The 22,392-nt window shown below is 41.6% G+C and overlaps 1 protein-coding gene across 5 annotated transcripts in view; it reads right to left on the bottom strand.

Moving 5' to 3' along the window:
- Window positions 1–22,392, bottom strand: part of LPIN1 (lipin 1) — a 78,619-nt gene that overhangs the window by 37,652 nt on the left and 18,575 nt on the right. For 4 of the 5 annotated variants that reach the window (XM_085218030.1, XM_085218031.1, XM_085218032.1 and 1 more), the window contains exons 2-4: window positions 20,812–20,868; window positions 2,415–2,615; window positions 1,002–1,097 (exon numbers count right to left, since the gene is read on the bottom strand). In XM_085218030.1, the coding sequence (XP_085074156.1) occupies window positions 1,002–1,097; window positions 2,415–2,615; window positions 20,812–20,868 (354 nt within the window). Of the gene's footprint in view, window positions 1–1,001; window positions 1,098–2,414; window positions 2,616–10,120; window positions 10,250–20,811; window positions 20,869–22,392 lie in introns of those variants that run through there. The other variant, XM_085218033.1, reaches the window with a different exon arrangement.

Raw genomic sequence — 22,392 nt, 5'->3', positions numbered from 1 at the left:
ATGTCAGGGGGAAGTTCTTTACTATGAGAGTGGTGAGGTGCTGGAACAGGCTGCCCGGAGAGGATGTGGATGCCCCATCCTTGGAGGTGTTCAAGGCCAGATTGGATGGGGCCCTGGGCAGCCCGGTCTGGTATTAAATGGGGAGGTTGGTGGCCCTGCATGTGGCAGGGGGGTTGGAGATTCATGATCCCTGAGATCCCTTCCAACCCTAGCCATTCTGTTGATTGTGTGTGTGTCTAAAGACTAAAAGAAGTATTTCTAGGCATTTTCAGTCAAACAACTATTAACAGATAGTTACAGACAAATATAAAGATACAGAGATGTAAACTGCAGAAGGACACAAATCTCACCTGAGGCTAGTATCATTACGCTCTGCAGAAGAATTTGAGAATTCATTCCACTTAGGACAGTAACAAAAATTAAGAGCTTTTCTGATAGATTACTTCACATGTGGACTACTCAAAGCAAATGTGACCGTAACTTACATAGGCTACCACTTAATTCCACAGTTCAAGAGTAGAAATTCTCATTTAAATACAATTCCACATGAATTGTAGTTGCAGGATCATGTCTTTGTACCACAACTGCTCTGCGCACAAATGTTTACAAGGCATGTGCACTTTATGCTGGCTGTCTGCTGAGGGTATGTGTTCAAAGTCAAGATTTCTGAGAGAAAAAAGAAGTTGTGATAATACCATCCTCTGCTGTATGCATCCTTGGATCACATTTACTGTGTACATTTTATTTCTGTTCACACTCTGAAATGCATATATGGGCAATAAGCCCATAATTTTTAGTTATGGAATGATTTTCTTTAGATTCTTTCCAACCTCAGCAATCAAGAAAAAGTTTAGTACTGAGTTCCAATAGCAGAAAAATGTCCAGAAACTTTCAAACTTACAGAATGAATAAAAATACATTTTTCAATAAAATCTCTGAATTCAGAACTGACTTCCAAGAGTAAGCACTGTGTTTTAACTAACTGGAATTTTGATTCTTACCTGATCATTATCCATCTCCTGGACAAAAAAGGCTTCTCCATTGTCTCCTAGTTTCATGTGCAGATCTACAGCCTCTCCGTTGATTTCTATGTCAACCTGGAAGTCAATAACATTTTTAAAAATTAAAATAACATAGTTTTAGATACACAGTTCCTGTTCAGCTATCCTACCATTTGTCAATGGACAAATACTTCTCAGTGAAGCACAGGAAGCCTCCTCATAAACAAAAAAAATACTCCACTACACTTGTGAAGGGGCAGGGGAATTTTCTTGCCCTTCACAAGGCCATCAGTTTTCAGGATGCTGCCCTAACTTGTTCAGCTCATCGTTGTCTAGCTCCCCAGGAAGGTTTATAGCCATTACATAAAGCCCTGAATCTTTTTAACTGAAATTCTAGGTGCTTCATTCACCACATAAATCTTTTCTCCCTTTTAATTCACAGCCTAATTTTTCAGAGTGCACAAATTTCTTCCACATATAAATTTCTAATATCCTGCCTTTCAAATTAATTAAACAAGTACTATGAGAAGCAAAAACAAAAATGGATTTTTATTCTGAACACGATCCACATATTGATTTCTTCCATGTATTTATCTCACTGCTGTACAGCACCAACCATTTCCATTCCTTCTCAGGAACTTTTCTTTCTTTGCTTACAACCATTTTTGCCACTAACTTCCTTTTCACTGTATTTATGGAGGGAGACTTGGACAATCTACATTTTCATTTCCAGAAATTGTATGTGTTTGGCATAGTAACAATTTCAACTGTTATCCATTCTAAATGTTTGAATTCCTTTTTGATTCTGGTAAGACTTAAAGAATGACGACATTTGAATTCTTCTGCTGAATAATTACAGATACACTCTCAGCTCAGACTATATGTGCTTATAAATTATTTCCTAAAATAATCTGTCATGCATTAGTCACTGGCAACTTCTGATCCAATACTGTATGGCCAGGTCTTTCAGCTTGATTACATTTATCTGAAGTCCTCACTACTTTTTCTAGCTTTGATTTATCTTAATATTCTTTACCTCAAAAATATTACTTCATCGTAAATCCCTTTTTTTTTTTTATAAATACCAATGCACATATTATAAAAAGTCATCTTACAACATAGTCACTAATGAAATTAAGAATATGCCCAAATCAGAACAAAACTTTGAATGTGCTATTGAAAATAAACACTATAAATTTCTGGTTCCTTTTTATTATTACAATCAATGTCTTATAAATTATGCTTAGAGGTGTGGCAGTCTGTAATAACTGTATTAAGTGAAAATTGCTTCAATTTGAGCACTTCGGAAAGAATGTCCAAAGAAAACCTTGTGTAGCATACAGAGTACCCAGTAAATTTCATACCATTGGAGACAAATCACAGACAGAATATATCCAAAGTGTCAATTCTTACCACTTTCTCCCTGGAACGTAGAACTCCCATTTTCCCAAAGCGGACATGGAAAGGAGAACACTGAAGATTTCCATCTGGCTGACGTACAACAATTACATCAATACATCCCGACAGCGTGGCTGGGTTTAGTCCCTTGTAGAGCTCCTTCACAGTTACAAACACTTGCCCTGCTAACTGTCCAACGTAGTTCATGGTTTGGACCTGAAAAGCAACAGATAAAACAGATTAGGTTTGGAACTCTGCTTTATACTGTAAAGACATTTGAGATCGAGACATTTTACATTCCAGCAAGGGTTATTCTCTTGTTTCATTAATTAATAACTTCACATGAAATAATGATTTCTCAACGACTTTATTTAGAGCTGACATAGGTGTGGAGAGCTATCAAAAAGCAAAAACAAAAGAAACGTTTTAACTCTCAGAATAACAACAACTTCCAAAAGTTCGTAACATTAGTTGCATTCAAAACCACAGTCAGACTTTCAGACTGCAGCTCGTAAGAGTTTCTACTTTATCGCTGAAGAGAAAAGCATTATTGCAGCACAAAACATCTCCTCCTATCATTTATTGTGCTCTAAAAATGGAATATATTTTTCTCGTGTATTTCTACAGGCTTTTAAGGGCAGGGCAAGGGATGGTTCTAAGGAGATCTCCTTTTTCACTGCATTAAAGACAAAGACAATTCTCCCACTTAGCTGAGATTTCTGCTGTTAGAAGTTTATTGTAAGACACATGTGCATAAAGTACGCAATGTGGTTTGGCACTTCAGAGCTTCTGAACTTTGGAGTGCTTTCTAAACACAACTCTGCAAATCTTTTAGAATATCTTTTTAGTACAAGCAGGTTTATCAAAAATGAGGCACGTGTTGATGGTTAAAGTGATTGGCTGCTTGGCTTTATTTCTCTTCCTCTCCCATTTAGTATAGCTTCTCCCTTCTTAATACATTCTCATCACACACAATCCCTGTACAAGACACTCATAAATCCAACAAGTCCTTTAAGGACTCACAAAATATGAATGAATTTAAGCAGATACTCTCCAGAACAGTAGAAACTTCAAGGACTGTATTATTTCCTTTGATTTTTCCAATACCTCTTGCAGATCCTGAGATAGTGGTTTCAAGACTATCCTTGTAGGCTCAGTATGTGCGCTTAGAATGCCTGGCATACAAGTCCTTTACAGGGCTGCACATCATCTGGACACCAACAGAGAGGGCAGGCAATGGTAAAACTCACGCTGCTGATGAGAACAGAACCAAGCTCAGTCTGAGACAGTCACTGCACTGAGCTGCACAGCACGCATTAAGCAGCAGCTCCAACACAGGCTTCTTTCAGCTGTGTTTTCTTGGTAACAACAAAATGATGCAAGTATGAAATGATTCAAAATAGCTCTGATTTTTAACAGCGATTTATTCTTAGAAGCAAACAAACAGAACAACTATTAAAAGAATGCCATGAAAACTGACCTGTCTATTTCAAAGTATTTGGCACTACACAAAATGTTAACTGCTGACATCCATAAATCTGCACTGAGGCACCTAGGAAGTGCCACTGACAAGTCAACATGTGAAAACTTGATAGCAAAGGATCATTATGTTCAATTCTCCAATATCCAACTGGCAGCAGCATCCTGGGCTCCTACAATAAGTGCGTTAGTAACATACTTTTCCTTAACATATCCAAAGAGAGTTGTTGCACTGAGAACTTTAAACTCATGATGCACCTTGTGCTGTGTCATAATTGTTGGAACAACAGCTTAGAAAGGGCTTCTAGAGTCCCATGTACCACAACCCTGCTCAAAGGAAGGTCAGCTTGGCCCAGAAAGCCAACTGAACTCTCACTGCCTTCAAGGATGGAGATTTCACAGCCTTACCAATCACCTGCTACCACATCCTCACAGTGAGGATTTTCTACCCAGTATCTAACTAGAATTTCCCACAATGTGTATCCTTTGCCCCGTTTTATCACTCTGCACCTCTGAACATATCCTGGATGCTTCCTCGGTATTCCCAGCAGGTTGCTGACTGCCCTAAAGATTGAGCAGAATTAGCTTTCCAAGCCTCTCCCTGCAAGTCATAAGCTTTAGCCCCCTAATTATCTTCATAGTTCCCATGTGAGCTCTTCAAGAAACCAGCACTACACACACACACACACACACACACACACACTGTTACTGTTAGTAGGTTTTTTTTAGCTATCTCTTTGCTTTGGAAAAATACTTCCAATTTCTATGAAGGATTTGTCTAACCTAAATAAGAAATTTATTTCTTGTTGTGCTAGCATTAAACTTAAAGCTAGCTACATTTAGATTCCAAATTACATGGTTTATTTGACACCAGTTGACGCCTGGCCTGCATAAGCAACAACGTTTCTAGGTGCAACACAGCTGTAACTTCCTTTTCCTTGGTGAAGGAGTACTTGCTGGGACTCAACATACACCTGTTTTTTGGGAGGGTTACGGGTAACCAATCCAAATAAAGAGAACTCACACATCCTTTTGACAAGTTATACCAGCAGGTCTCCTCAACTCCTCAAAAGAGAATTACGAAACTGCTCTCATTCGTGACCAATCCAACCACACTGCCTACCCTTCTTAGGACACAGATTATTTTTATGCTGGTGAATTAGAAGTGAGACACTATCCTCAAGCTCTGTGGCCAAGTGGAACAGCACAGCTTGCTTCCATACAGTGCAAGCCTCTTATCCCTATAAAAAAAAGCCACATTCAAATGGTTAGCTAGTGGCAGACATTCAGTCCAGACTGGGCTGAACCTGATCCATGCTGTAAACCCTTTGCAAAATTAAAAGAGGATAACAGATTAATCCCATGGGAATCACACAAAAATAGTTTCATATTTCCAACATAGGGAGCAAAAGGGAGTTCTAACAGGGGGATAGTTCAGAAATGGGACTCAAAAGACTCAAAATATGGGCCCTTTGTCCTAGCTTTTGCACACACCCACCAAAGCTGAGATTGATTGGACAACCTACAGTCAGGCAATACTGTGTCAGCACTCCAGGAAACCAAAGTTCCTCAAACCCCAGAGAGGCTGCCTGTGGTTTTGGTGCAACATTTCACTCTGGCATCTCCAAGACATCTTTCACACACTAACCAGGCAGCACTGACTTCAGCAGTAAGCACAAGGTTTACGTCATGGGTTAAACACACTGCCTGCTTATTAATTACACTGGATTTAGCAAAACTTGTTTCTCATACCGTGGAAGCAAGCTAGTAGACAAAGTATAAACTATTTTTTGCTGCTGGGAAAGTTCAAAATCCTTTTTATCCAAGCTTTCAGCAAGGGAGAGCAGCCTGTAATGCTTCTGCCATTATTCTCAAATGGCCTGAAACACTCCACAGGCCCAAGTGATTCATCCATTATGAAATTAAAAGTATTTTCTAGCATTATTTTTCGAGTCAAATTAATTAGCATCTCCTGCTCAGAGAATAACTCCAATTTTTTTTTTTTTTATTAAGACAGCCATCATTTTTCAGATTTTATTGTTTTGTGGAAAATATGTGAAAAATAAAGCACTGCGTGCTACCTTATTACTTAAGTAATTAACTTGCAAAGAGTAGCCTTAACAATGTCATCTTCAGTCCTTCCTGAAACTCCAACTCTACTGGATGCCCAATCTAGTTCAAAAGCACCATCACCTGAATCATCTGCCTCTTTTGTACAGGTACACCAAGCTGTACACATACATTGGGAAAGCTGGGAATTGCACCCTTCTTTGCAGCTCTTTCCCCATACCATTCCACCTTTCTTTGCTGGACATTGTACAATAAAACACTGAAAGTTATCACAATTAAAGACACTGTCAGTGTGCTCATATCCTAATTAGGAAGTAAAACCACATCACAGATCCCATCGTTACAATTTGATTACCTAGACTGAATCTATTCAAACTACAAAAATCTGGTACATTTTTGGCACACAAGCACTCTCCCAAGCAATTCTTTGGTAGCTGGCCCATCAGTAGCAGCAGCAGTTCAGACGGACAAGAGATGACTCCAAAAGAGCTATTTAGATGCAGTCACCTTCCTTAAAAGTTAAGGGAGCATTAGATGCAAGCAGACTGAGCTAGCTGGTCTGTCTGCCAAGAATGGCCTTTGGCGTCCTTTTGTGCGTTAGCATGAGTACAACATTTAGGTCCCTTTCAACACTTTCTCCAGAGTTCTGCAGTTCCACAAACTGCAGAGTTCTTTGCAGTTGCACAAAGAAGATGCGCAGCAATGGTATATGTAACAAAAACAAAACGTGCAGCACAAAGGAACACACCACATTACAGATACACCTTTTCATTATGGATTTAAAACCTTATGTCATGATGAGACCCTAGCTTTCCCAATAAATTTTCCTTATAGCTTTGAAGTGGTGAAAGGGAGCCAGAAACCAACAAGCCAGCATTCAGTTAAAATAAATCACTGCAGCACTGCAGCTCATGCCCACACTATGACAACTTCCCAAGCCTGGTCTACATGGTTTCCTGATCTACTCTTGGCTTCTGTTATGGTGATGCAAAGCTTGAGAGAGACTGGATCACATCTGGGGATCGAACTCTGGCTCCTCCAAGGGAATCATTTCTCACACAAAGCAGAGTAATCAGCAACACTTAAAGAGACTCCTAGGTAAGTACTCATTGCTATCATTTCATTATGTGCCAAACATTTATTTTCTTGATTCTGAAACAACTCAGTCTTGTTTGCGGTATTGAACACCAACCCCCTCTACAGCAATTAATAGAATTCTTCCATTGTAACAGAGCTTACATTCCAAAAAACTTTGATAACAAAATTATTCCAGTAAGAGTCTCTGGAGGGATTTTTTTTTTCTTTCCAAAATTAAGATAAACCCTTCACATCTATAGAGTAATTGCACTAGCAGTGACTTCCTAACTACTAAAGCTCATAAAAAACTAATATTCTACTCATTTAAAAGCGATATTTCTATCTATTAGTAAATGATCAACATCTTGCAAAGTCATTAATGCTGAGTCACCACCTCATCCAAACCTCCTAAATTTTACCACATTTCTGGTTAGAAAATCATTAATAGCTTTTGAAAACCTTTTTCTTTACTACTTGCTGGCTTCTACATCAATCCAACCCAGGGTCATGGCTACCAATCGCACTGTGTAGGTTTGTAGCAAAGCTCAGTTTAGGTCCATATTTTGCAACAAGATCCATATATCATCTTGACCAAGTTACTAAGGTTGAGATTTAGAGTGTGTTTAACTCTCACTGATTTCAAGTGTTGGAGAGGGTCCAAAGCAGATCCACTAACATGATCAGGAGGCTGGAGCACCTCCCCTGCGAAGACAGACCGAGGGAGCTGGGCTTGTTCAGCCTAAAGAAAAGAAGGCTGTGGGGTGACCTCATTGCAGCTTTTCAGTACCTAAAGGGAGCCTACAAACAGGAGGGGAATCAACTCTTTGAAAGGGTTGATATCTGCAGGACAAGGGGAAATGGTTTTAAGCTGAGGGAGGGAAGATTTAGGTTGGATGTCAGGGGGAAGTTCTTTACTATGAGAGTGGTGAGGTGCTGGAACAGGCTGCCCAGAGAGGCTGTGAATGCCCCATTCCTAGAGGGGTTCAAGGCCAGATTGGATGGGCCCTGGGCAGTCTGCTCTAGTATTAAATGCAGAGGTTGGTGGCCCTTGAGGTCCCTTCTAACCCTGGCCATTCTGTGATTCAAGTGGGGTCTGTCCGTGTGGCTACATCATAAGGTCACAAGATACAGACAAACCCTGCCAAGCAAGACATACTTTCCGTCACCCTCCCATGTAGGAAAGGGAACCTGGACACACAAGCTAGAAGGAAGCCATGAGCAGCCACATTCCTGATATGGACAAGCTGTGGGGGGTGCAGTCTGCTGAACAGTGCAAATCTGGTTGTTTCACTAATTGTACGACAGACTCTAGACCAAACCTGATTATGCACAGTTTTTCCAGATCTCACCACAGTCACAGCAGTATGAGACTGACCACATTCCTGCAGGTGATTTGACAATGCTTCTGGTCAGCTGGGAACAGGTGCAAAACACTTGCTCATCCCAAACTAGAACAGAACATGCTGCACAGCTGGCTTGACACAGGAGTAAGAGCATTCTGCTTCCTGCCAGCAGAAATACTTTAAGGTTGGGATTATTCTGGGCTTAATTCTATTAGGAACAATTTGACTCCCATTTGAAGTTAGCCAAGAGCTGTGACTTCTTATAATGTCCACGGAGTCAAACAGATCAAGTGTCAAAGTTATTCTCCAAGCTGCAAGTCATTCCCAGAACCTGCTTACTCACAGATACAGCCTTTGACTATCCTACTTGTTATTGCTGAGATTCTACCACAATCTCTCCCATTTGAAATACTTCATTTCTCATATACTTGAGCAAGCTCCCATAAATAATAGCATATTTCATTGAGAGCACCTGAAATCACAGATTCAAACTGAGGACTACAAACATGCCTGAACTGAATCCTGGCATTCAAACAGAAGGAGGACAAGGCTGGCCTCTTGTCCCATAGCCAGCATGCCTGAGCCCAAGCGAACTACCTCATGATCAGTTTAAGTCAACAACTGTAGTCCCACATCAGCCTCCCAAATGCACATTCCCAACTTGCCTGGTGGGGACCACTAAAGCCATACAAATTGGTCTGACACCCACTTGAATTGGTACTGCACAAATAAAATCAAACTTCACAACAAATTGAAACTACAAACCAGTGTTTGAAACCAAGAGCTTTTGAATCAAGTGGTGAATGTTATGGAAGATCACGTCCTGTGCTACCCTAGGCTATTGTTCCAATGTCAGAGCAGGAACACAAATGAGAGAGGAGGCACAGCTGTAGCTCTATTACTTGCTGACTCCTCACATGACTAGCATCCTCTCTTCCAGTAGGACTGGAAAATAAGTTTTCTTTCTGACTATACTGCCCTATTGTCAGAGCTTAAAGTAAGAACTTACTGCATTCCAAATGTTTTTAATGATTGCTGAGCATACGTATGCTCAACAGATAAACAAACACATATGCCTGCACATCGATAGGTATGGAAAAGGGCTATAACTGAAACCTGCCCAGCTCCCTCACAACCAGACCACACTGAGCCAGGTAAGCAGATGCTGACAGGTGACACGAGCTACCAGAAAGTATCTAAAATCATCAGTAGCTATTTTTATGTCTTTATACCTAAAACCATCACATTATTGATCCTCTACCCTATCATCTCCTCACTTCTCCTCCAGTTCCTTTCATGGCAATAGGTTCTGTTCACTGTAACAGGAGCATCTGGCTTCTAACTGACAGGATGATGACAGCAAAACCTTACCCACAGACACTAAACATTTGCCAGTAGTTGCTGTCTGAGACAGCACAGACACCGATAAAACCACCGAGAAAACAAAATAAACAAAACATCCCAAACCGCAAACCAAACCAGAGGATAATCACAGAAGAGAGACTCCCGACAGCCAAGTTGAGCTGTATGCACACAGCCGGCACCGTGCCGGCCAGGCCCTACCTATGACGCGCTCATCGTGCCACCTCCGAGCAGCGCCTGCCAAACGACGGCGAATCAGAGCGCTCAGCAAGGAAAAGGAGCTGCCCGCTGGAACCGTGGGACGTCCCGGGCATCCCACCCAGGCCGGAGGTACCTACGGGTCACGAGCCCTCCCTTCCCACCCGGACGGCCCCGAGCCCCGGCTCCCACCTCCGCCGCCAACCCGGCAGAAACCGCCGGACCCGGGCTGCCTACGGCCGCTCCGCTCCGTTCCCCGCAGCCGCCGCCGCCTTTGTGCGCGCCGCCCGCCGCCGCCACGGCGACGCAGCCCGGCGGTACCGCCCCGGAGGAGGGACGGCGGTGGGGCGGTGTGAAGAGCTGCTCGGGACGGCCCTGCCCCGATCGGACGGTGGGGAGGACCCGCCTCCCGGCCTGATGGTGGTGGTGTGACGCGGGGGCGGACCGCCGTTGTTCCGCTGATCGAAGCGATGGAGGAGGCGTGGAAGCCGGCCGCAAACGGCCCGAGGGCGGCGGTGCCCGTTCGGTCCCCGCAGGCTGCGCGGAGGGCGGACGGGGAGCCTGCTCTGCATTGTCACTTACAGCTGTGTTCTCTCTCCGTTCCGGCTGTGCTCAGAACGCTCTATACCAAAGGCCCAACTAGGAGATGAGGGCAGGTCGGTCACGCGGCTGCCCCTTTCTGTGAGGGGCTGTCTCCTTGTTCCTTCCCTTAAAGTCATTGTTTCAAGCTTGCAGTGACAAGAACAGAGATAGCTTGGGGTGCAGCTAAATAGGGAAGTGGATGTGCATTGCTAAAATTATCAGATGGTGGGATCTCTCATAGCAAGTAGGAAGGAATGGAGCTAAGTGTCAAACAAATGATCAGGAAACAGTAAAACACAGAAAAAAGGGAAAAAAAGAGGGCAGAGAACATGCACAAAGAAGGATCAAGTTCATAAATGAGTTCATAAATGAGCCTGCCAGATTTAGGCTTGAAAACTAGTTTTTTCAAGGTGGTTTTCATGTGCCTACATGTTCTAGTCCCCACCGTGTAGCACAGCAGAAGCCTGGGGAGAGTTCCTTGTTGAGCAATCAGCAATTAAGTCTTCCATTTTCTCTTAACTTTCCAGTCATACTGTGAAAAAATCTCCTTGCAGTCTCCCCTCATCCCTCACCAACTTGTAATTCTTTGCAAGGTTTTTCTTCAGCAGTTCTTTCTGCATTTCCAACTCTGTTGGCTAATCCTTGTGCAGCCCACAAGAGCTGCTGGATGATGAGACTGATGCACTCTCACAAGCTCAAATTCCTGTTTGCTGTTCTCCATTTCCAGTTACAGAGCTACATCAACAATTTCATCTCTGCTTTAGAACAAAAATTCAGTGAAGTCAGTTTCTGCTGGCGCACAACAGATATGGGTGTTTGCTTATTCCCAAAAAGAAAACAGTATACAACTGGGCCCCAGAATCATAGAATCATAGAATCACAAGGTTGGAAGGGACCTACAAGATCATCTAATCCAATCATCCTCCCATTACCATTGCTACCACAAGCCATTAAACCGTATCTCGCAGCTCCTCATCCAGACGCCTCTTGAACACTGCCAGGGACGGCAACTCCACCACCTCCCTGGGCAGCCATTCCAGTGCCTGACCACTCTCTGAGAGAAAAAGTTCTTCCTTATGTCTAACCTAAACCTCTTCTGGTATAACTAGCTGCCATTTCCTCGGGTCCTGTTCACTGCCTGGGAGAAGAGGCCAAACCCCACTTCACCACAACCTCCCTTCAGGAAGTTGTAGAGTGCAATGAGGTCTCCTCTGAGCCTCCAGACTAAACAATCCCAGCTCCCTCAGCTGCTCCTCATAAGATTTGTGCTCCAGACCCCTCACCAGTTTTGTTGCCCTTCTCTGGACACTCTCCAGGGCCTCAATGTCTTTCCTGTAGTGAGGGGCCCAAAACTGAACACAATACTCGAGGTGCGGCCTCACCAGTGCTGAGTACAGGGGATGATCACCTCCCTGCTCCTGCTGGCCACACTATTTCTAATGCAGGCCAGGATGCCGTTGGCCCTCTTGGCCACCTGGGCACACTGTTGGCTCATGTTCAACAGAGCATCAACCAACACCCCCAGGTCCCCTTCCTCTTCACAGTCATCCAGCCACTCAGCCCCAAGTTGTGGCCAAAGTGCAGGACCTGGCACTTGGCCTTGTTGAACCTCATCCCATTCACCTCAGCCCAGAGTACCCGTGCTTTCATTTCCCGTATAATTCCTTGTCCCTACAGGCACTGAGATGTGCTGGTGAATAGTCCCATCCCTGATGTGAATACAAGAAGCTGTGCCTGTGCCAGCAATGGATCCTGACCAGTGCTCTGCTGCATTCATGTGGAATGCAGTTCTGTATTGTGTTCCTTCTGAGTGGGTGGTATCCTCCAGCCCTCACAGTTCTGGACTGCTTTAATGCCACTAAAATTCCACTACAGGCTTTCTCTACTGTATTTATATAAAAACATGATTGTAACACATTGAATCAAAGTCACTATCTTTCCACAGCCTCGACACCACCCACTCTGCTGCTCTCAGAAATCCAGAAATGTGAGCCTCACTGTTGGAAAATTGTATCTACTTATTTACCGTGTCCAGCCACCTGCTGCTTGATCCAGCCCACAAATAAGGTTCTACATTTTTAAGGGTTTGATGTGCTAGATTACATTTGCAAATGCTTTCTCAGCAACTATAAGATTCTGCTAGCAGCATGATACCATCTTAGTCCTTCTGTTTAGTCCTGCTGTTCTTGCTGATGATGTGACCATCATCGCTGAGGACAGTGTTCCTCAGATTACTTCTCAGAACAACTTCTGCTGAGTGATTCTGAAATCTTTGCTCTTCTGGTACTCAACTTGCTTCAGCTCAACTACTCTCATCAGTGACATCTGTTTAGAGAATCAAGCACTAGTACATAATCTACCACACCATAAAGTTTTAGCATGGTCATGGATGTGGGTTTGGCTCAGTCCCATGTCTGGGCATAGTTTGGAGGACAGTATGGCCACAGACCATACCAGACTAAGGCACACTGAAGTTATGCACAAAACTGTGTGTCTGAGGGAGTTGCACTGTATGATCAAGAAGCATGCTATGCCCTTGCAAGAGAATAATTCATGGAGTGAAGAAGTTTTGAATCAGTTCATTTTCTCCTTTGTTTTCTGGAGGCCTATTTGGGCAACACAAGTTTATTTCCCAAGTTTTGACCCTACAACTGTCCATAGACTTTCAAAGGACCTGCTCACAGAAGTTTTTTTTCTTTCCATTCTTTTTCTGATTTGTATCCACCCATTATGACTCATTTAACACCTAATTCCTGTCCCAAAGAACTTATAGGTTATCAGTTCAGTTTGTGTGCATATGGTTTTGGCACAGTGCTTCTAGCCTAGGACGTAGGGTCATAATTACTATAAAAGACAAGTTGCAAGAAACTTGACCTGTGTAGTCTTCTGATAATTAATAAAACTGGCTTTAAAAAAGTCAAAAAGAAGAAAGGTTTAATAAAACTCAAGCATAGGTTACTAGAATTTAGTACGTATGTTTATGCAGAAGAAAAAAGAAAAAAGAAGAAAAAAAAGCCTTCAGTTCTTGGGGCATTAGATCTTCCTGGCAAGTGTGTTGGCCATTCAGACCAGAAAGTTATCTCTATGCGTTATCTCTAATGCCTCTAATCCCACACTAAAACTGGAATACATCTTCAGGCATGTAGTGCCTGTGTTATGAATGACTGCAATTGTTAATGCATACACAATGTCCATGTAAAAATGATTCCATAAATAGAGAACTTGAGGTTTTAGCTAACTTATATAATGTAACTATAGCTAACTATAATAATGTATTCATAAGCAAATATAGCTCTGAAATCTGGTGCTATTTTCTTGATAATAAACTCAGTAGCTCAAGCTGTATAAACTGTATAAGCAGTGTTAGAGTTAATCTAGTTTTATTCCAGTATAAGCATTAAAAACTCTGGCTCTCCAATTCTCTACCTACAGTACCTTTGATGATCTACTGAATCTTCCATCTCATCATATTTTTTTCCTTTTTTTTTTACTTCCTGGCAATTCATTTTTTCCTTTCATTTGAAGGCACACTAGCAGTGGTTATTGTAGCATACAGATGTATGTAGAAGTTACTTAGTTGCAGAGATTTATAAAACATTTTTCTGTCCTGCTGGTTTTTCTTTGTCTGTTTCTGGGATAGACTGTTCCCACTCGGTCAGTGTGAGATTCTTGAAGATCTCAGTAGAATACAACCTCAAAAAGAGTAAGAATGCCATCCTTATCCAACATAAAGCCATACAGGACAGATTTTATTCTTTATTCCATATGAAACCATCTTGCTTTTGTCAGTTTGTTCAGTATGTCACATTTAGGCTGATGCTTCTGGCCCACACCAGCTGCAAAGTCTGCCCCACCTGAGCTCTTTGACCTTTGCCAACTTCAGGTTTTGGATTCTGCTTTGCATATGGTCACAATTCCCAGTGCTGTAATTGCCTGCTGACACGGTCAGTCACACAGGTGTTACACAACACCGTTCTGACATCATTTCTTATCTTTCTTCTTTGTCCTCACTGTTAAGAGGTGAACAATGACATCATCCTCAGGAAGATTACAAGGTCTTCAAAAGGACTATAAAGTCTAAGTCAGTGACAAGGTGGAGTGACAGGTGAAAAGGGAAACTGATATTTTGTCAAATGTAGGATTGCAGTTTTCCAGGAACAGCTACAAATGACATTAGAGGCAGGGCAGGAGGTACTGATTATTTACCAAAATGTTCATCTCTAATGCTAACACACTTAGGAACTGTCATGCTGCCAGGGCTTGTATTGCGTAACCAAATTTGGTTTTATACCAAATTTGTACTTTCGGACTTGGTTTTGTGACACACAGTTTTCTACCTACCCCTCATTGAAAAATACTCTCAAAAAAGAGATCTCTAAATGAGCCTTTCTTTTCTCTTTAGATCCACATCAAACCTTGCAAAACCATGAAAACCTCAGGGCTTCCTTTATATCCCAGGAGCTCTTTCCACAGTCAAAATACTAGGCTACTGAGGAACAGTGGCACGCATGGACTCCTATGATGCAAACATAGCCAAAACAAAAGTGGGGAGGAATATTCAAGAGACACAGAATGGAGGCTAAAAATATCTATCAACTCTTATGGAGGTCTACTTGTACTAGTCCAGTCTTGTTACAAAGTGACTTATCTCCAAATCTGTAGCTTAAGCTCTCTAAATATAATCTTAGAAATCTTAAAAAATCACAAGTGCTGGTAAATCAAAGCAATCAGGATGTATGAGATTACAGAGATAATAGTGAAGTCATCAACATGCTATTTCCTTAACCAAAGCCCAGAGTTTCCAAGTAGACATGTTCAAACAGAGGACTGCACTCTGCTCAGTCAAAATACATACTTGTGCTTAAATGTACATACATACAAGAAAGGAATGATCACCTTCACAGGAAGCCAAAAAGCTACCTTTTCTCCAATCCAGTATTTCTGTGCGTGGCTAAGAGCTATTGCCCAGAACACTGTTCTCAAGGCACAGCAAATGAAAAGCAAGATGCTCAGCATTGTTTGTTTAGAACAAAATATTATAAAATATGCTTTGAGAAAACCAAACAAAGCTGCTATATTTCTCAGAGTATAATCTTTTCTTTGCTATTTCTGTATCTTTTGCAAACTACAACAATTATCTTAAAATAGTGGTCTCATTCCTAAAAGGATATTCAGAAACCAATTTCTTCTGTTGGGAAGATCATCGTTTTCTTCATACTTATATCTACAGCAGATTGCCTAGGAATATTGAATTATCTTAGCAAACAGGTCTGGAAAGATACTGCTTGGAGTCTGTAAAGCATCACATTGTGATGCCCAGAGAGGTTGTGGAGTCTCCTTCTCTGGAGATATTCAGCACTCACTTGGATGCCTTTCTGTGTAACCTACTGTAGGGAATCTGCTTTAGCAGGGGGTTGGATTGATCAGCTCTAGAGTTCCCTTCCAGCTCCTTTTATGATTCTCTGATTCTCGAATATTTGAAATGGTAGAATGTAGACAGGATAGAACATTTTTAAAAAACATATCTGTATTTCTTAATAAGGCTCTTTTCCCAATTCAGTCCGTGCAACAGGTTTGGATCCTGCACCTCCAGCTGAAACGTGTCAGCTTTCCCTCTGCAGGGCTTTCTGTAACAACAAGACAGGAAGGAGAGTGCAAGCCTGATCAACAGCTGTAGCCTTCAAGGCTTTCCACGCTGTCTTTTCATTTGTTCCCATGTGCTGTGAGACCTTAGCCTGACAGCAGCACCTGGCAGCACAGGTTTCCAATCTCTCTGATCTTTAGCCTCTGAATAAGTATTAGGTGGTTTGGAGGGAGAAGTGAAATACTGTTCTGGGAATAACCCATCTTAGTGACATTTTCTTTGCACTTCTCCTCTTGGGATTTTAATGATTACAGTTTATGACAAGCATGTATTTGTTCTGGATTTGAAGTGTAGTCATCCTTTGAATGCCTGTAGCATAAAAATGTTTAAAGAATATATTGTGTTTAAACAATCTTTTGGTTGTGCTGTCAGAGCTAACTTAACCATACTGCTTCCAGGATCATTTATTATCAAAATTATATTGTTATTGATAAAGATAATAACTAAGATTGTACTGAAGTCCTAGAAACAAGTTGAGACATAAAGTTAAATGCAGTCACAGGGCAATAAATGCTCTTTAATTACTTACATCGAGTCCAAGTAGTTAATCGGTATATAAAGTTGTTTACTGCAATCTTTCTCCTATTTAAGCACGTTCACTGGTTTAGGCTCAGGGCATATGTAAAACTCTCACTTTTGCCTCTGAGTTTTAAAGCAGGAATACTGTGATTTATTTCAGATTTGTACCTGCTATCTTTCTTTACATATGTGAGAACATTCATATATTTATGGATCATTGTGTAAGGAATAGAATTCACTTATGATTTTTGCATCTGGAGTACTTAAACTGTTAGCATATATGATTAACTTTGCAAAATGATGAAAGTTTTTTATTCCAGTTTCATGTTCAAATTTCTATGAATGGGAGAAGTGTCCATGATAACTCAGTAGTAAATGCTTCCCTTCAAATATTCTTGATGTCAAAATAATCTCTCCAAAGGTGTCGAGGCAAAGCGATCCCCAAACATGCTAATGAATGTTATATTAGAACTGTAATTAAGCAGAACTTAATTTCTATTGGTATAAAAAAAAATATTTGGAAAAGTAAACTTAGGTTTGGTGTGACAAAGAATACATCAGCCAGTTTGAATTTTGAGAGGGAAGTGTTGAATACAGGAACTACAACCCGCATACTTAAAGTGTTTTCCTTATTGTTCTGCTTTATTAAAAACTAAGCAAAAACTGTAATTTTGTCCTATTGGGAAATTTCACTATCTAAATATTAACATTTAAACAAAGACTTTGTCACATAAATGAATCTAAGTATAAAACACATAAGATTTTTGCAAGTGGAACACATGAGGTCATTATGGGGATATAATCTGGTCAAAAAGTGTGACGTATTTGAACGACTCTCAGGAGGCAAAAATCCTTTGTAAGGAAATCTAATTCAACATTGAATTGAGAAACCTGAAACAATTTTAGCTGGTCAAGTATTAAAATACTGGAAAAGAAACCCTAATCAACTCATCAACTCTGTGCCCTACTATCACTCTCTAGAGCCTACCCTTATATAAAAGGTAGTGAAGGTCATCTCCATGTATTTCTGTTCACAATATGAAAAAAGCTTACAAGCACTGGCACTTACAAACATGAAGTTTTTAAAAAAAGAAAAATCATATTTCAGTTGGTTTATATATATATATATATATAAATAGCTATATTCAGGAATTAGCACGCTGTGAAAATTATTTCTCCCTGCTCCATAAACTTGTCATTGGTGTTTCCTACATACAAGCATTTTGCATAAGTCCATGGAAATCATTTACTTCAGTGAAATTAGTCAAATCCATTTCATTAGGTCTAGCACGTTCTGGAATAGAAAGCCTTTGTTCTGGCAGCCTGTATGCTTTACATATTCTGTTATGCAAACTGAGAATTTGTCAGAGACTTTGCCCCAGACCTGCTACCCTTGTTACAGCTTACCCTACAGTTTATTGCCTGCAGACAAATCTACAGACCATGAACGGTCTCAAACCTAGCAGCTTCTGCCTACAAAAGCAAGATAAGCTCATTTTACTGTTATTTGCAAGTTAGCAGCATTGTGCTCAGCAGATCATGCACAAAGAGAACTCAGGCCCAGCACTCAGTTCACAAAGCAGTATAATCCTGTTCAAGCCAGTGACCTCTGTAGATTTAAACAAGCAGAGGGTCCTGCTCATTGTTTGAAACAGGTGAATTGTTTGTTTTTTTAATTAAAAAAAGCTAATCTAGGCAAGCAGATGGCATTTTGCATGAAGCTCTGCAGCAGTACAAGAAGCCTGGTCAGGAAAAGCCTGGTCAGAAAATACAGAAAATAATTCTATTTAACAGAATTAAAAAAAAAAAAAAAAAAAAAAAAAAGTCATACCCACAGGTAGCTCAGAGTCACATCAAGGTACATGTCTGCTTCTGATCTGGCCTCCTCAGATACCCTGTTTTTCCCCATGACCACCCACACCCTGCAATTTGGGCACAAACAAAAAAGCCTGTCTGTGTAGTCATCCTGCTGCTATCAGATGCCCCTCCCCTGGAGCCCTCGGTGACAGCCCAGCTCAGTCATGGTGTATGTTTTGCATGTTGCTTGCATGCGGATGGGATCATGCTTGTTGATCACCTATCTTGTCCTGATCAGATGTAATTTAGCCTGTGTAATTCTGTTTCCTGTGGCAGATTCTGTTTGATGTTGTTTTCTCACTTTCTGTTTCATACCTTAGCTGCAGAATTGCTCACAGACTTAAGTACAGTTTAGAGCAAACATATCTTTTGTCTGCAATATCCTTTCTGTATTTTAAATTCTGGTGGTTCGCTAATTTCACTTGACTGTTCCTCCCTGTGGCATGTATTAAATATTGCACATCTACATTACAGAACTGTTTCCCTCATCTCCTTTTGGTATTTCCATGCTACATTATGGGTAGTCTAGGGAAAAGTGCATACTAATGAGCTATAAAAATGAATTCAAAATTTTGCCCAAATACAACATAAAACCACACAGTATCCTGAGTTGGAAGAGATTCACAGGATCTTAGTGTCCAACCTCCAGCTCCACACAGGACCATCCCAAATCCAAACGCTATGTCTGAGAGCACTGTCCAAATGCTTCTTGAACTCCAGCACTCAGGGCCCTGCCCACCATCCTGGGCAGCCTGTTCCATGCTCACCACCCTCTGGTGCACAGCCTGTCCCTGACTCCCACCTACCCCTCCCCTGGCACAGCTCCATTCCATTCCCTCAGGCCCTGTCGCTGTCACAGAGAGCAGAGCTCAGTGCTCCCTGTGAGGCCATGGAGGCTACCATGAAGCCTTTCCTCAGCTTCCTCTGCTCTGGGCTGAGAAAAAATGATACTTCTTGAAGTATAATCTTACTACAAGAAGACATTATCTTCTTTCAAACTTTTATACAAGTTCACAAGACACATTGCTTTTATTTTCGGATTTTGTGCTTCCCTTTGCTAACTGGGGTTCCTTCCCTGTTTGTTTTATTTGCATTGTGAATTCCCATGAATCTTTCTGTATGTATAGCTCAGCAGCTGAAACTGACATCCAAACCTAACCCAGGCAAACAGCAGCCAACCTCATCCTCATTTCAAACTTCCCATCTAGTTTATGTGACATTGCTAATATCAAACTCATTGTATGGATTAGATCCTTAATTTGTGTTGGCATAGCTCCATGAAAATCTTAACCTTCATCTGTCAGACACAAACTGGAAAGTTGCCAGGCTCTAGGCTCTATAGGAGCTACACGTGAGTCACCAAAGACTCCTACATCAGGAAGGTTCCTCCATAAATCATAGCATATCTCCTACGCTGCACAAATATAGGCAGCATGAAAACACCTGAGCAGGATCTACATGAGATAGCAATATAGCTATGCTAGCATGACACTCCACCCAGGCTAATACATCTGTGAAACCACACAGAAATCTGCAGTGACTCCGATCATTCAGTGAAACAGATGTGTTTGAGTGGCACTGTTTGGTGCTAGGTAAAAATGCTGTGGTCCCACATGTTTTCAAACACATCAGCCTCTAACTATTCTGCCCCACAATCACTGTACAAGAGGTCACTGCTGAAGAGTACTCTCCAGAGCCACGTAGGAGGTCAGCAGGTTCTTTCCTTGCTCTGCTTCCTTTTCTCTCTTCACAAATCACTCAGTGATGGCAGCTCTCTATCTGAGGTGGGAAGTGACTTTTTTCCTCTCAGGAGCAACAAGCTTCTCAGAGGTCCTTTTGTCCAATGTGTGACTGTGTCCCAAGATCACTGCCTCACAGATGTGCCTTCCAGGAGAGCAGTATCAGGGCCATCTGGGTGAACTGTGTTTGGATGTGTCTCTCATAACATGTGACACAGCTTTTCTTATTCTGTTCTTATTGCCCAGGCAAAGTGCCAAAATTTTTTTTCTTTTCTTTTCTTATTCTTTCTTTTTTTTCGATGTTTCCATCTTTACTGATCCTGCCAGTACCAGCCCATGTGAGACCCACAGTTTCACAGCCTCCCAACCTTTCACAGCAATAATAGTACCCCAAGGTGCATATGGTACATATGGTAACGGTACTGGAAGGTGGCCAAGCATTAATTTCTCCCTGTCCCATTTTCCTGAGGACCTGCCCGGCTTCAGGCTAGGCCAGCTGTAAGGCACTAGAGGTGAAAATCAGAGAGAACAGTATTCCTTACATTTAGATTGCGAGTCCAGACGTTTCGAATCCAACCAGGATCTTTCATCAACAGAATCTGAAAGAAAGAATAATGATGAACAATACAGTTAATTAATTATGCACAGAAATTAATGTATCCAGGCCTCAATTACTGTACTTCAAACATGGCTGTTGTAATGCATATCTCTTCTGCAATTCCTTTGTAAAACACATTGCCCTTGTGTAATCCTCACTTTTTAGTGTACAGAGAGATGTTCTCAATTCTCTCTTTTTCCACAATCTCAGCTTTTGTGGTTTTTTTTTTCTGTTACTGTTGTTGTTGCTTTTTGTTTTCTTTTTAATTTGTTTGTTTGTTTGTTTTCAATAGGATTTAATCTTATCGTGGAATCATAGAATCATAGAATGGCCTGAGTTGAAAAGGACCTCAAAGATCATCTAGTTTCAACGCCCCTGCCATGGGCAGGGTCGCCAACCATTAGACCTGGCTGCTCAGATCTACATCCTTGAATGCATTCAGGGATGGGGCATTCCACAACCTCCTTGGGCAACTTGTTCCTCTGAGTGAAGAACTTCTTCCTCTATAAGGAGCAGGAGACTTCTCTTCTCCAGGCTGAAAAGTCCCAGTTCTCTCAGTCTGTCCTTCTAGGGGAGGTCTCCAGCCCTCTGACCATCTTCATGGCCCTCTGCTGGACCCACTCCAACAACTCTATGTCTTTCTTGTGTTGGGGGCTCCAGAACTGGACAGAGTACTCCAGGTGGGGTCTCACAAAAGCAGAGTAGAGGGGCAGAATCACCTCCCTCAACTTGCTGGTCACACTTCATGCTACCCAGGATATAGTTGGCTTTATGGGCTGCAAGAGCACATTGCTGGCTCATGTTGGGTCTTTAATCGATCTATTGCCAAATCCTTCTCCTCAAGGCTGCTCCCAAGCTGTTCTCCAGCCAGCCTGTATTTGTGCTTGGGATTGCCCCAACCAAGGTACAGGACCTTGCACCTGGCCTTGTTGAACTTCATAAGGTTGGCATGTGTCCACCTCTCAGGCCTGTCCAGGTCCCTCTGGATAGCACGCCTTCCCTCTGATGTGTGCCACTCAGCTTGGTGTCATCTGAAAAGATGCTGAGGGTGTACTCAATCCCACTGTCTCTACAAAGATATTAAATAATACCGGTCCCAACACCAATCTCTGAGGATCACCACTTGTCACTGGTGTCTACTTGAATGATAAAATCTTGCACTCAGAACCTTCCATTAAGGATTGCACCATTCAAACACAATGTACCAAGTTCCTAAACAACCTTATGTGCCAGGAAGTATTATTAATTCAATTTTCCAAATGAAGAAACTGAGATACACCCTGAATAAATGACTTATTTTGGGTTATAAAGGAAGTCTAGCAACAGAATTAGAAACAGATCTCTTTCCATCTGCCATTATTTTAACAAGACTATTTTCAGAAGTAGAACAAAAATGATGATATTGTTGCACCAACTAGGAAATGAACAGAAACATTTTCACAAGCTAAATTGTTAATTGAAATGCAGGTGCCTATGTATTCAAAGGTAGGATTTAATATCGTAACATTTTCCAATTGCACATGCC

The sequence above is a fragment of the Meleagris gallopavo genome, chromosome 2 (genome assembly GCF_905368555.1).
Source record: "Meleagris gallopavo chromosome 2, MGAL_WU_HG_1.1, whole genome shotgun sequence".
NCBI lineage: Eukaryota > Metazoa > Chordata > Aves > Galliformes > Phasianidae > Meleagris > Meleagris gallopavo.
Note: the sequence above shows the minus strand (reverse complement) of the source record. Positions and strands in the feature narration are given on the sequence as shown.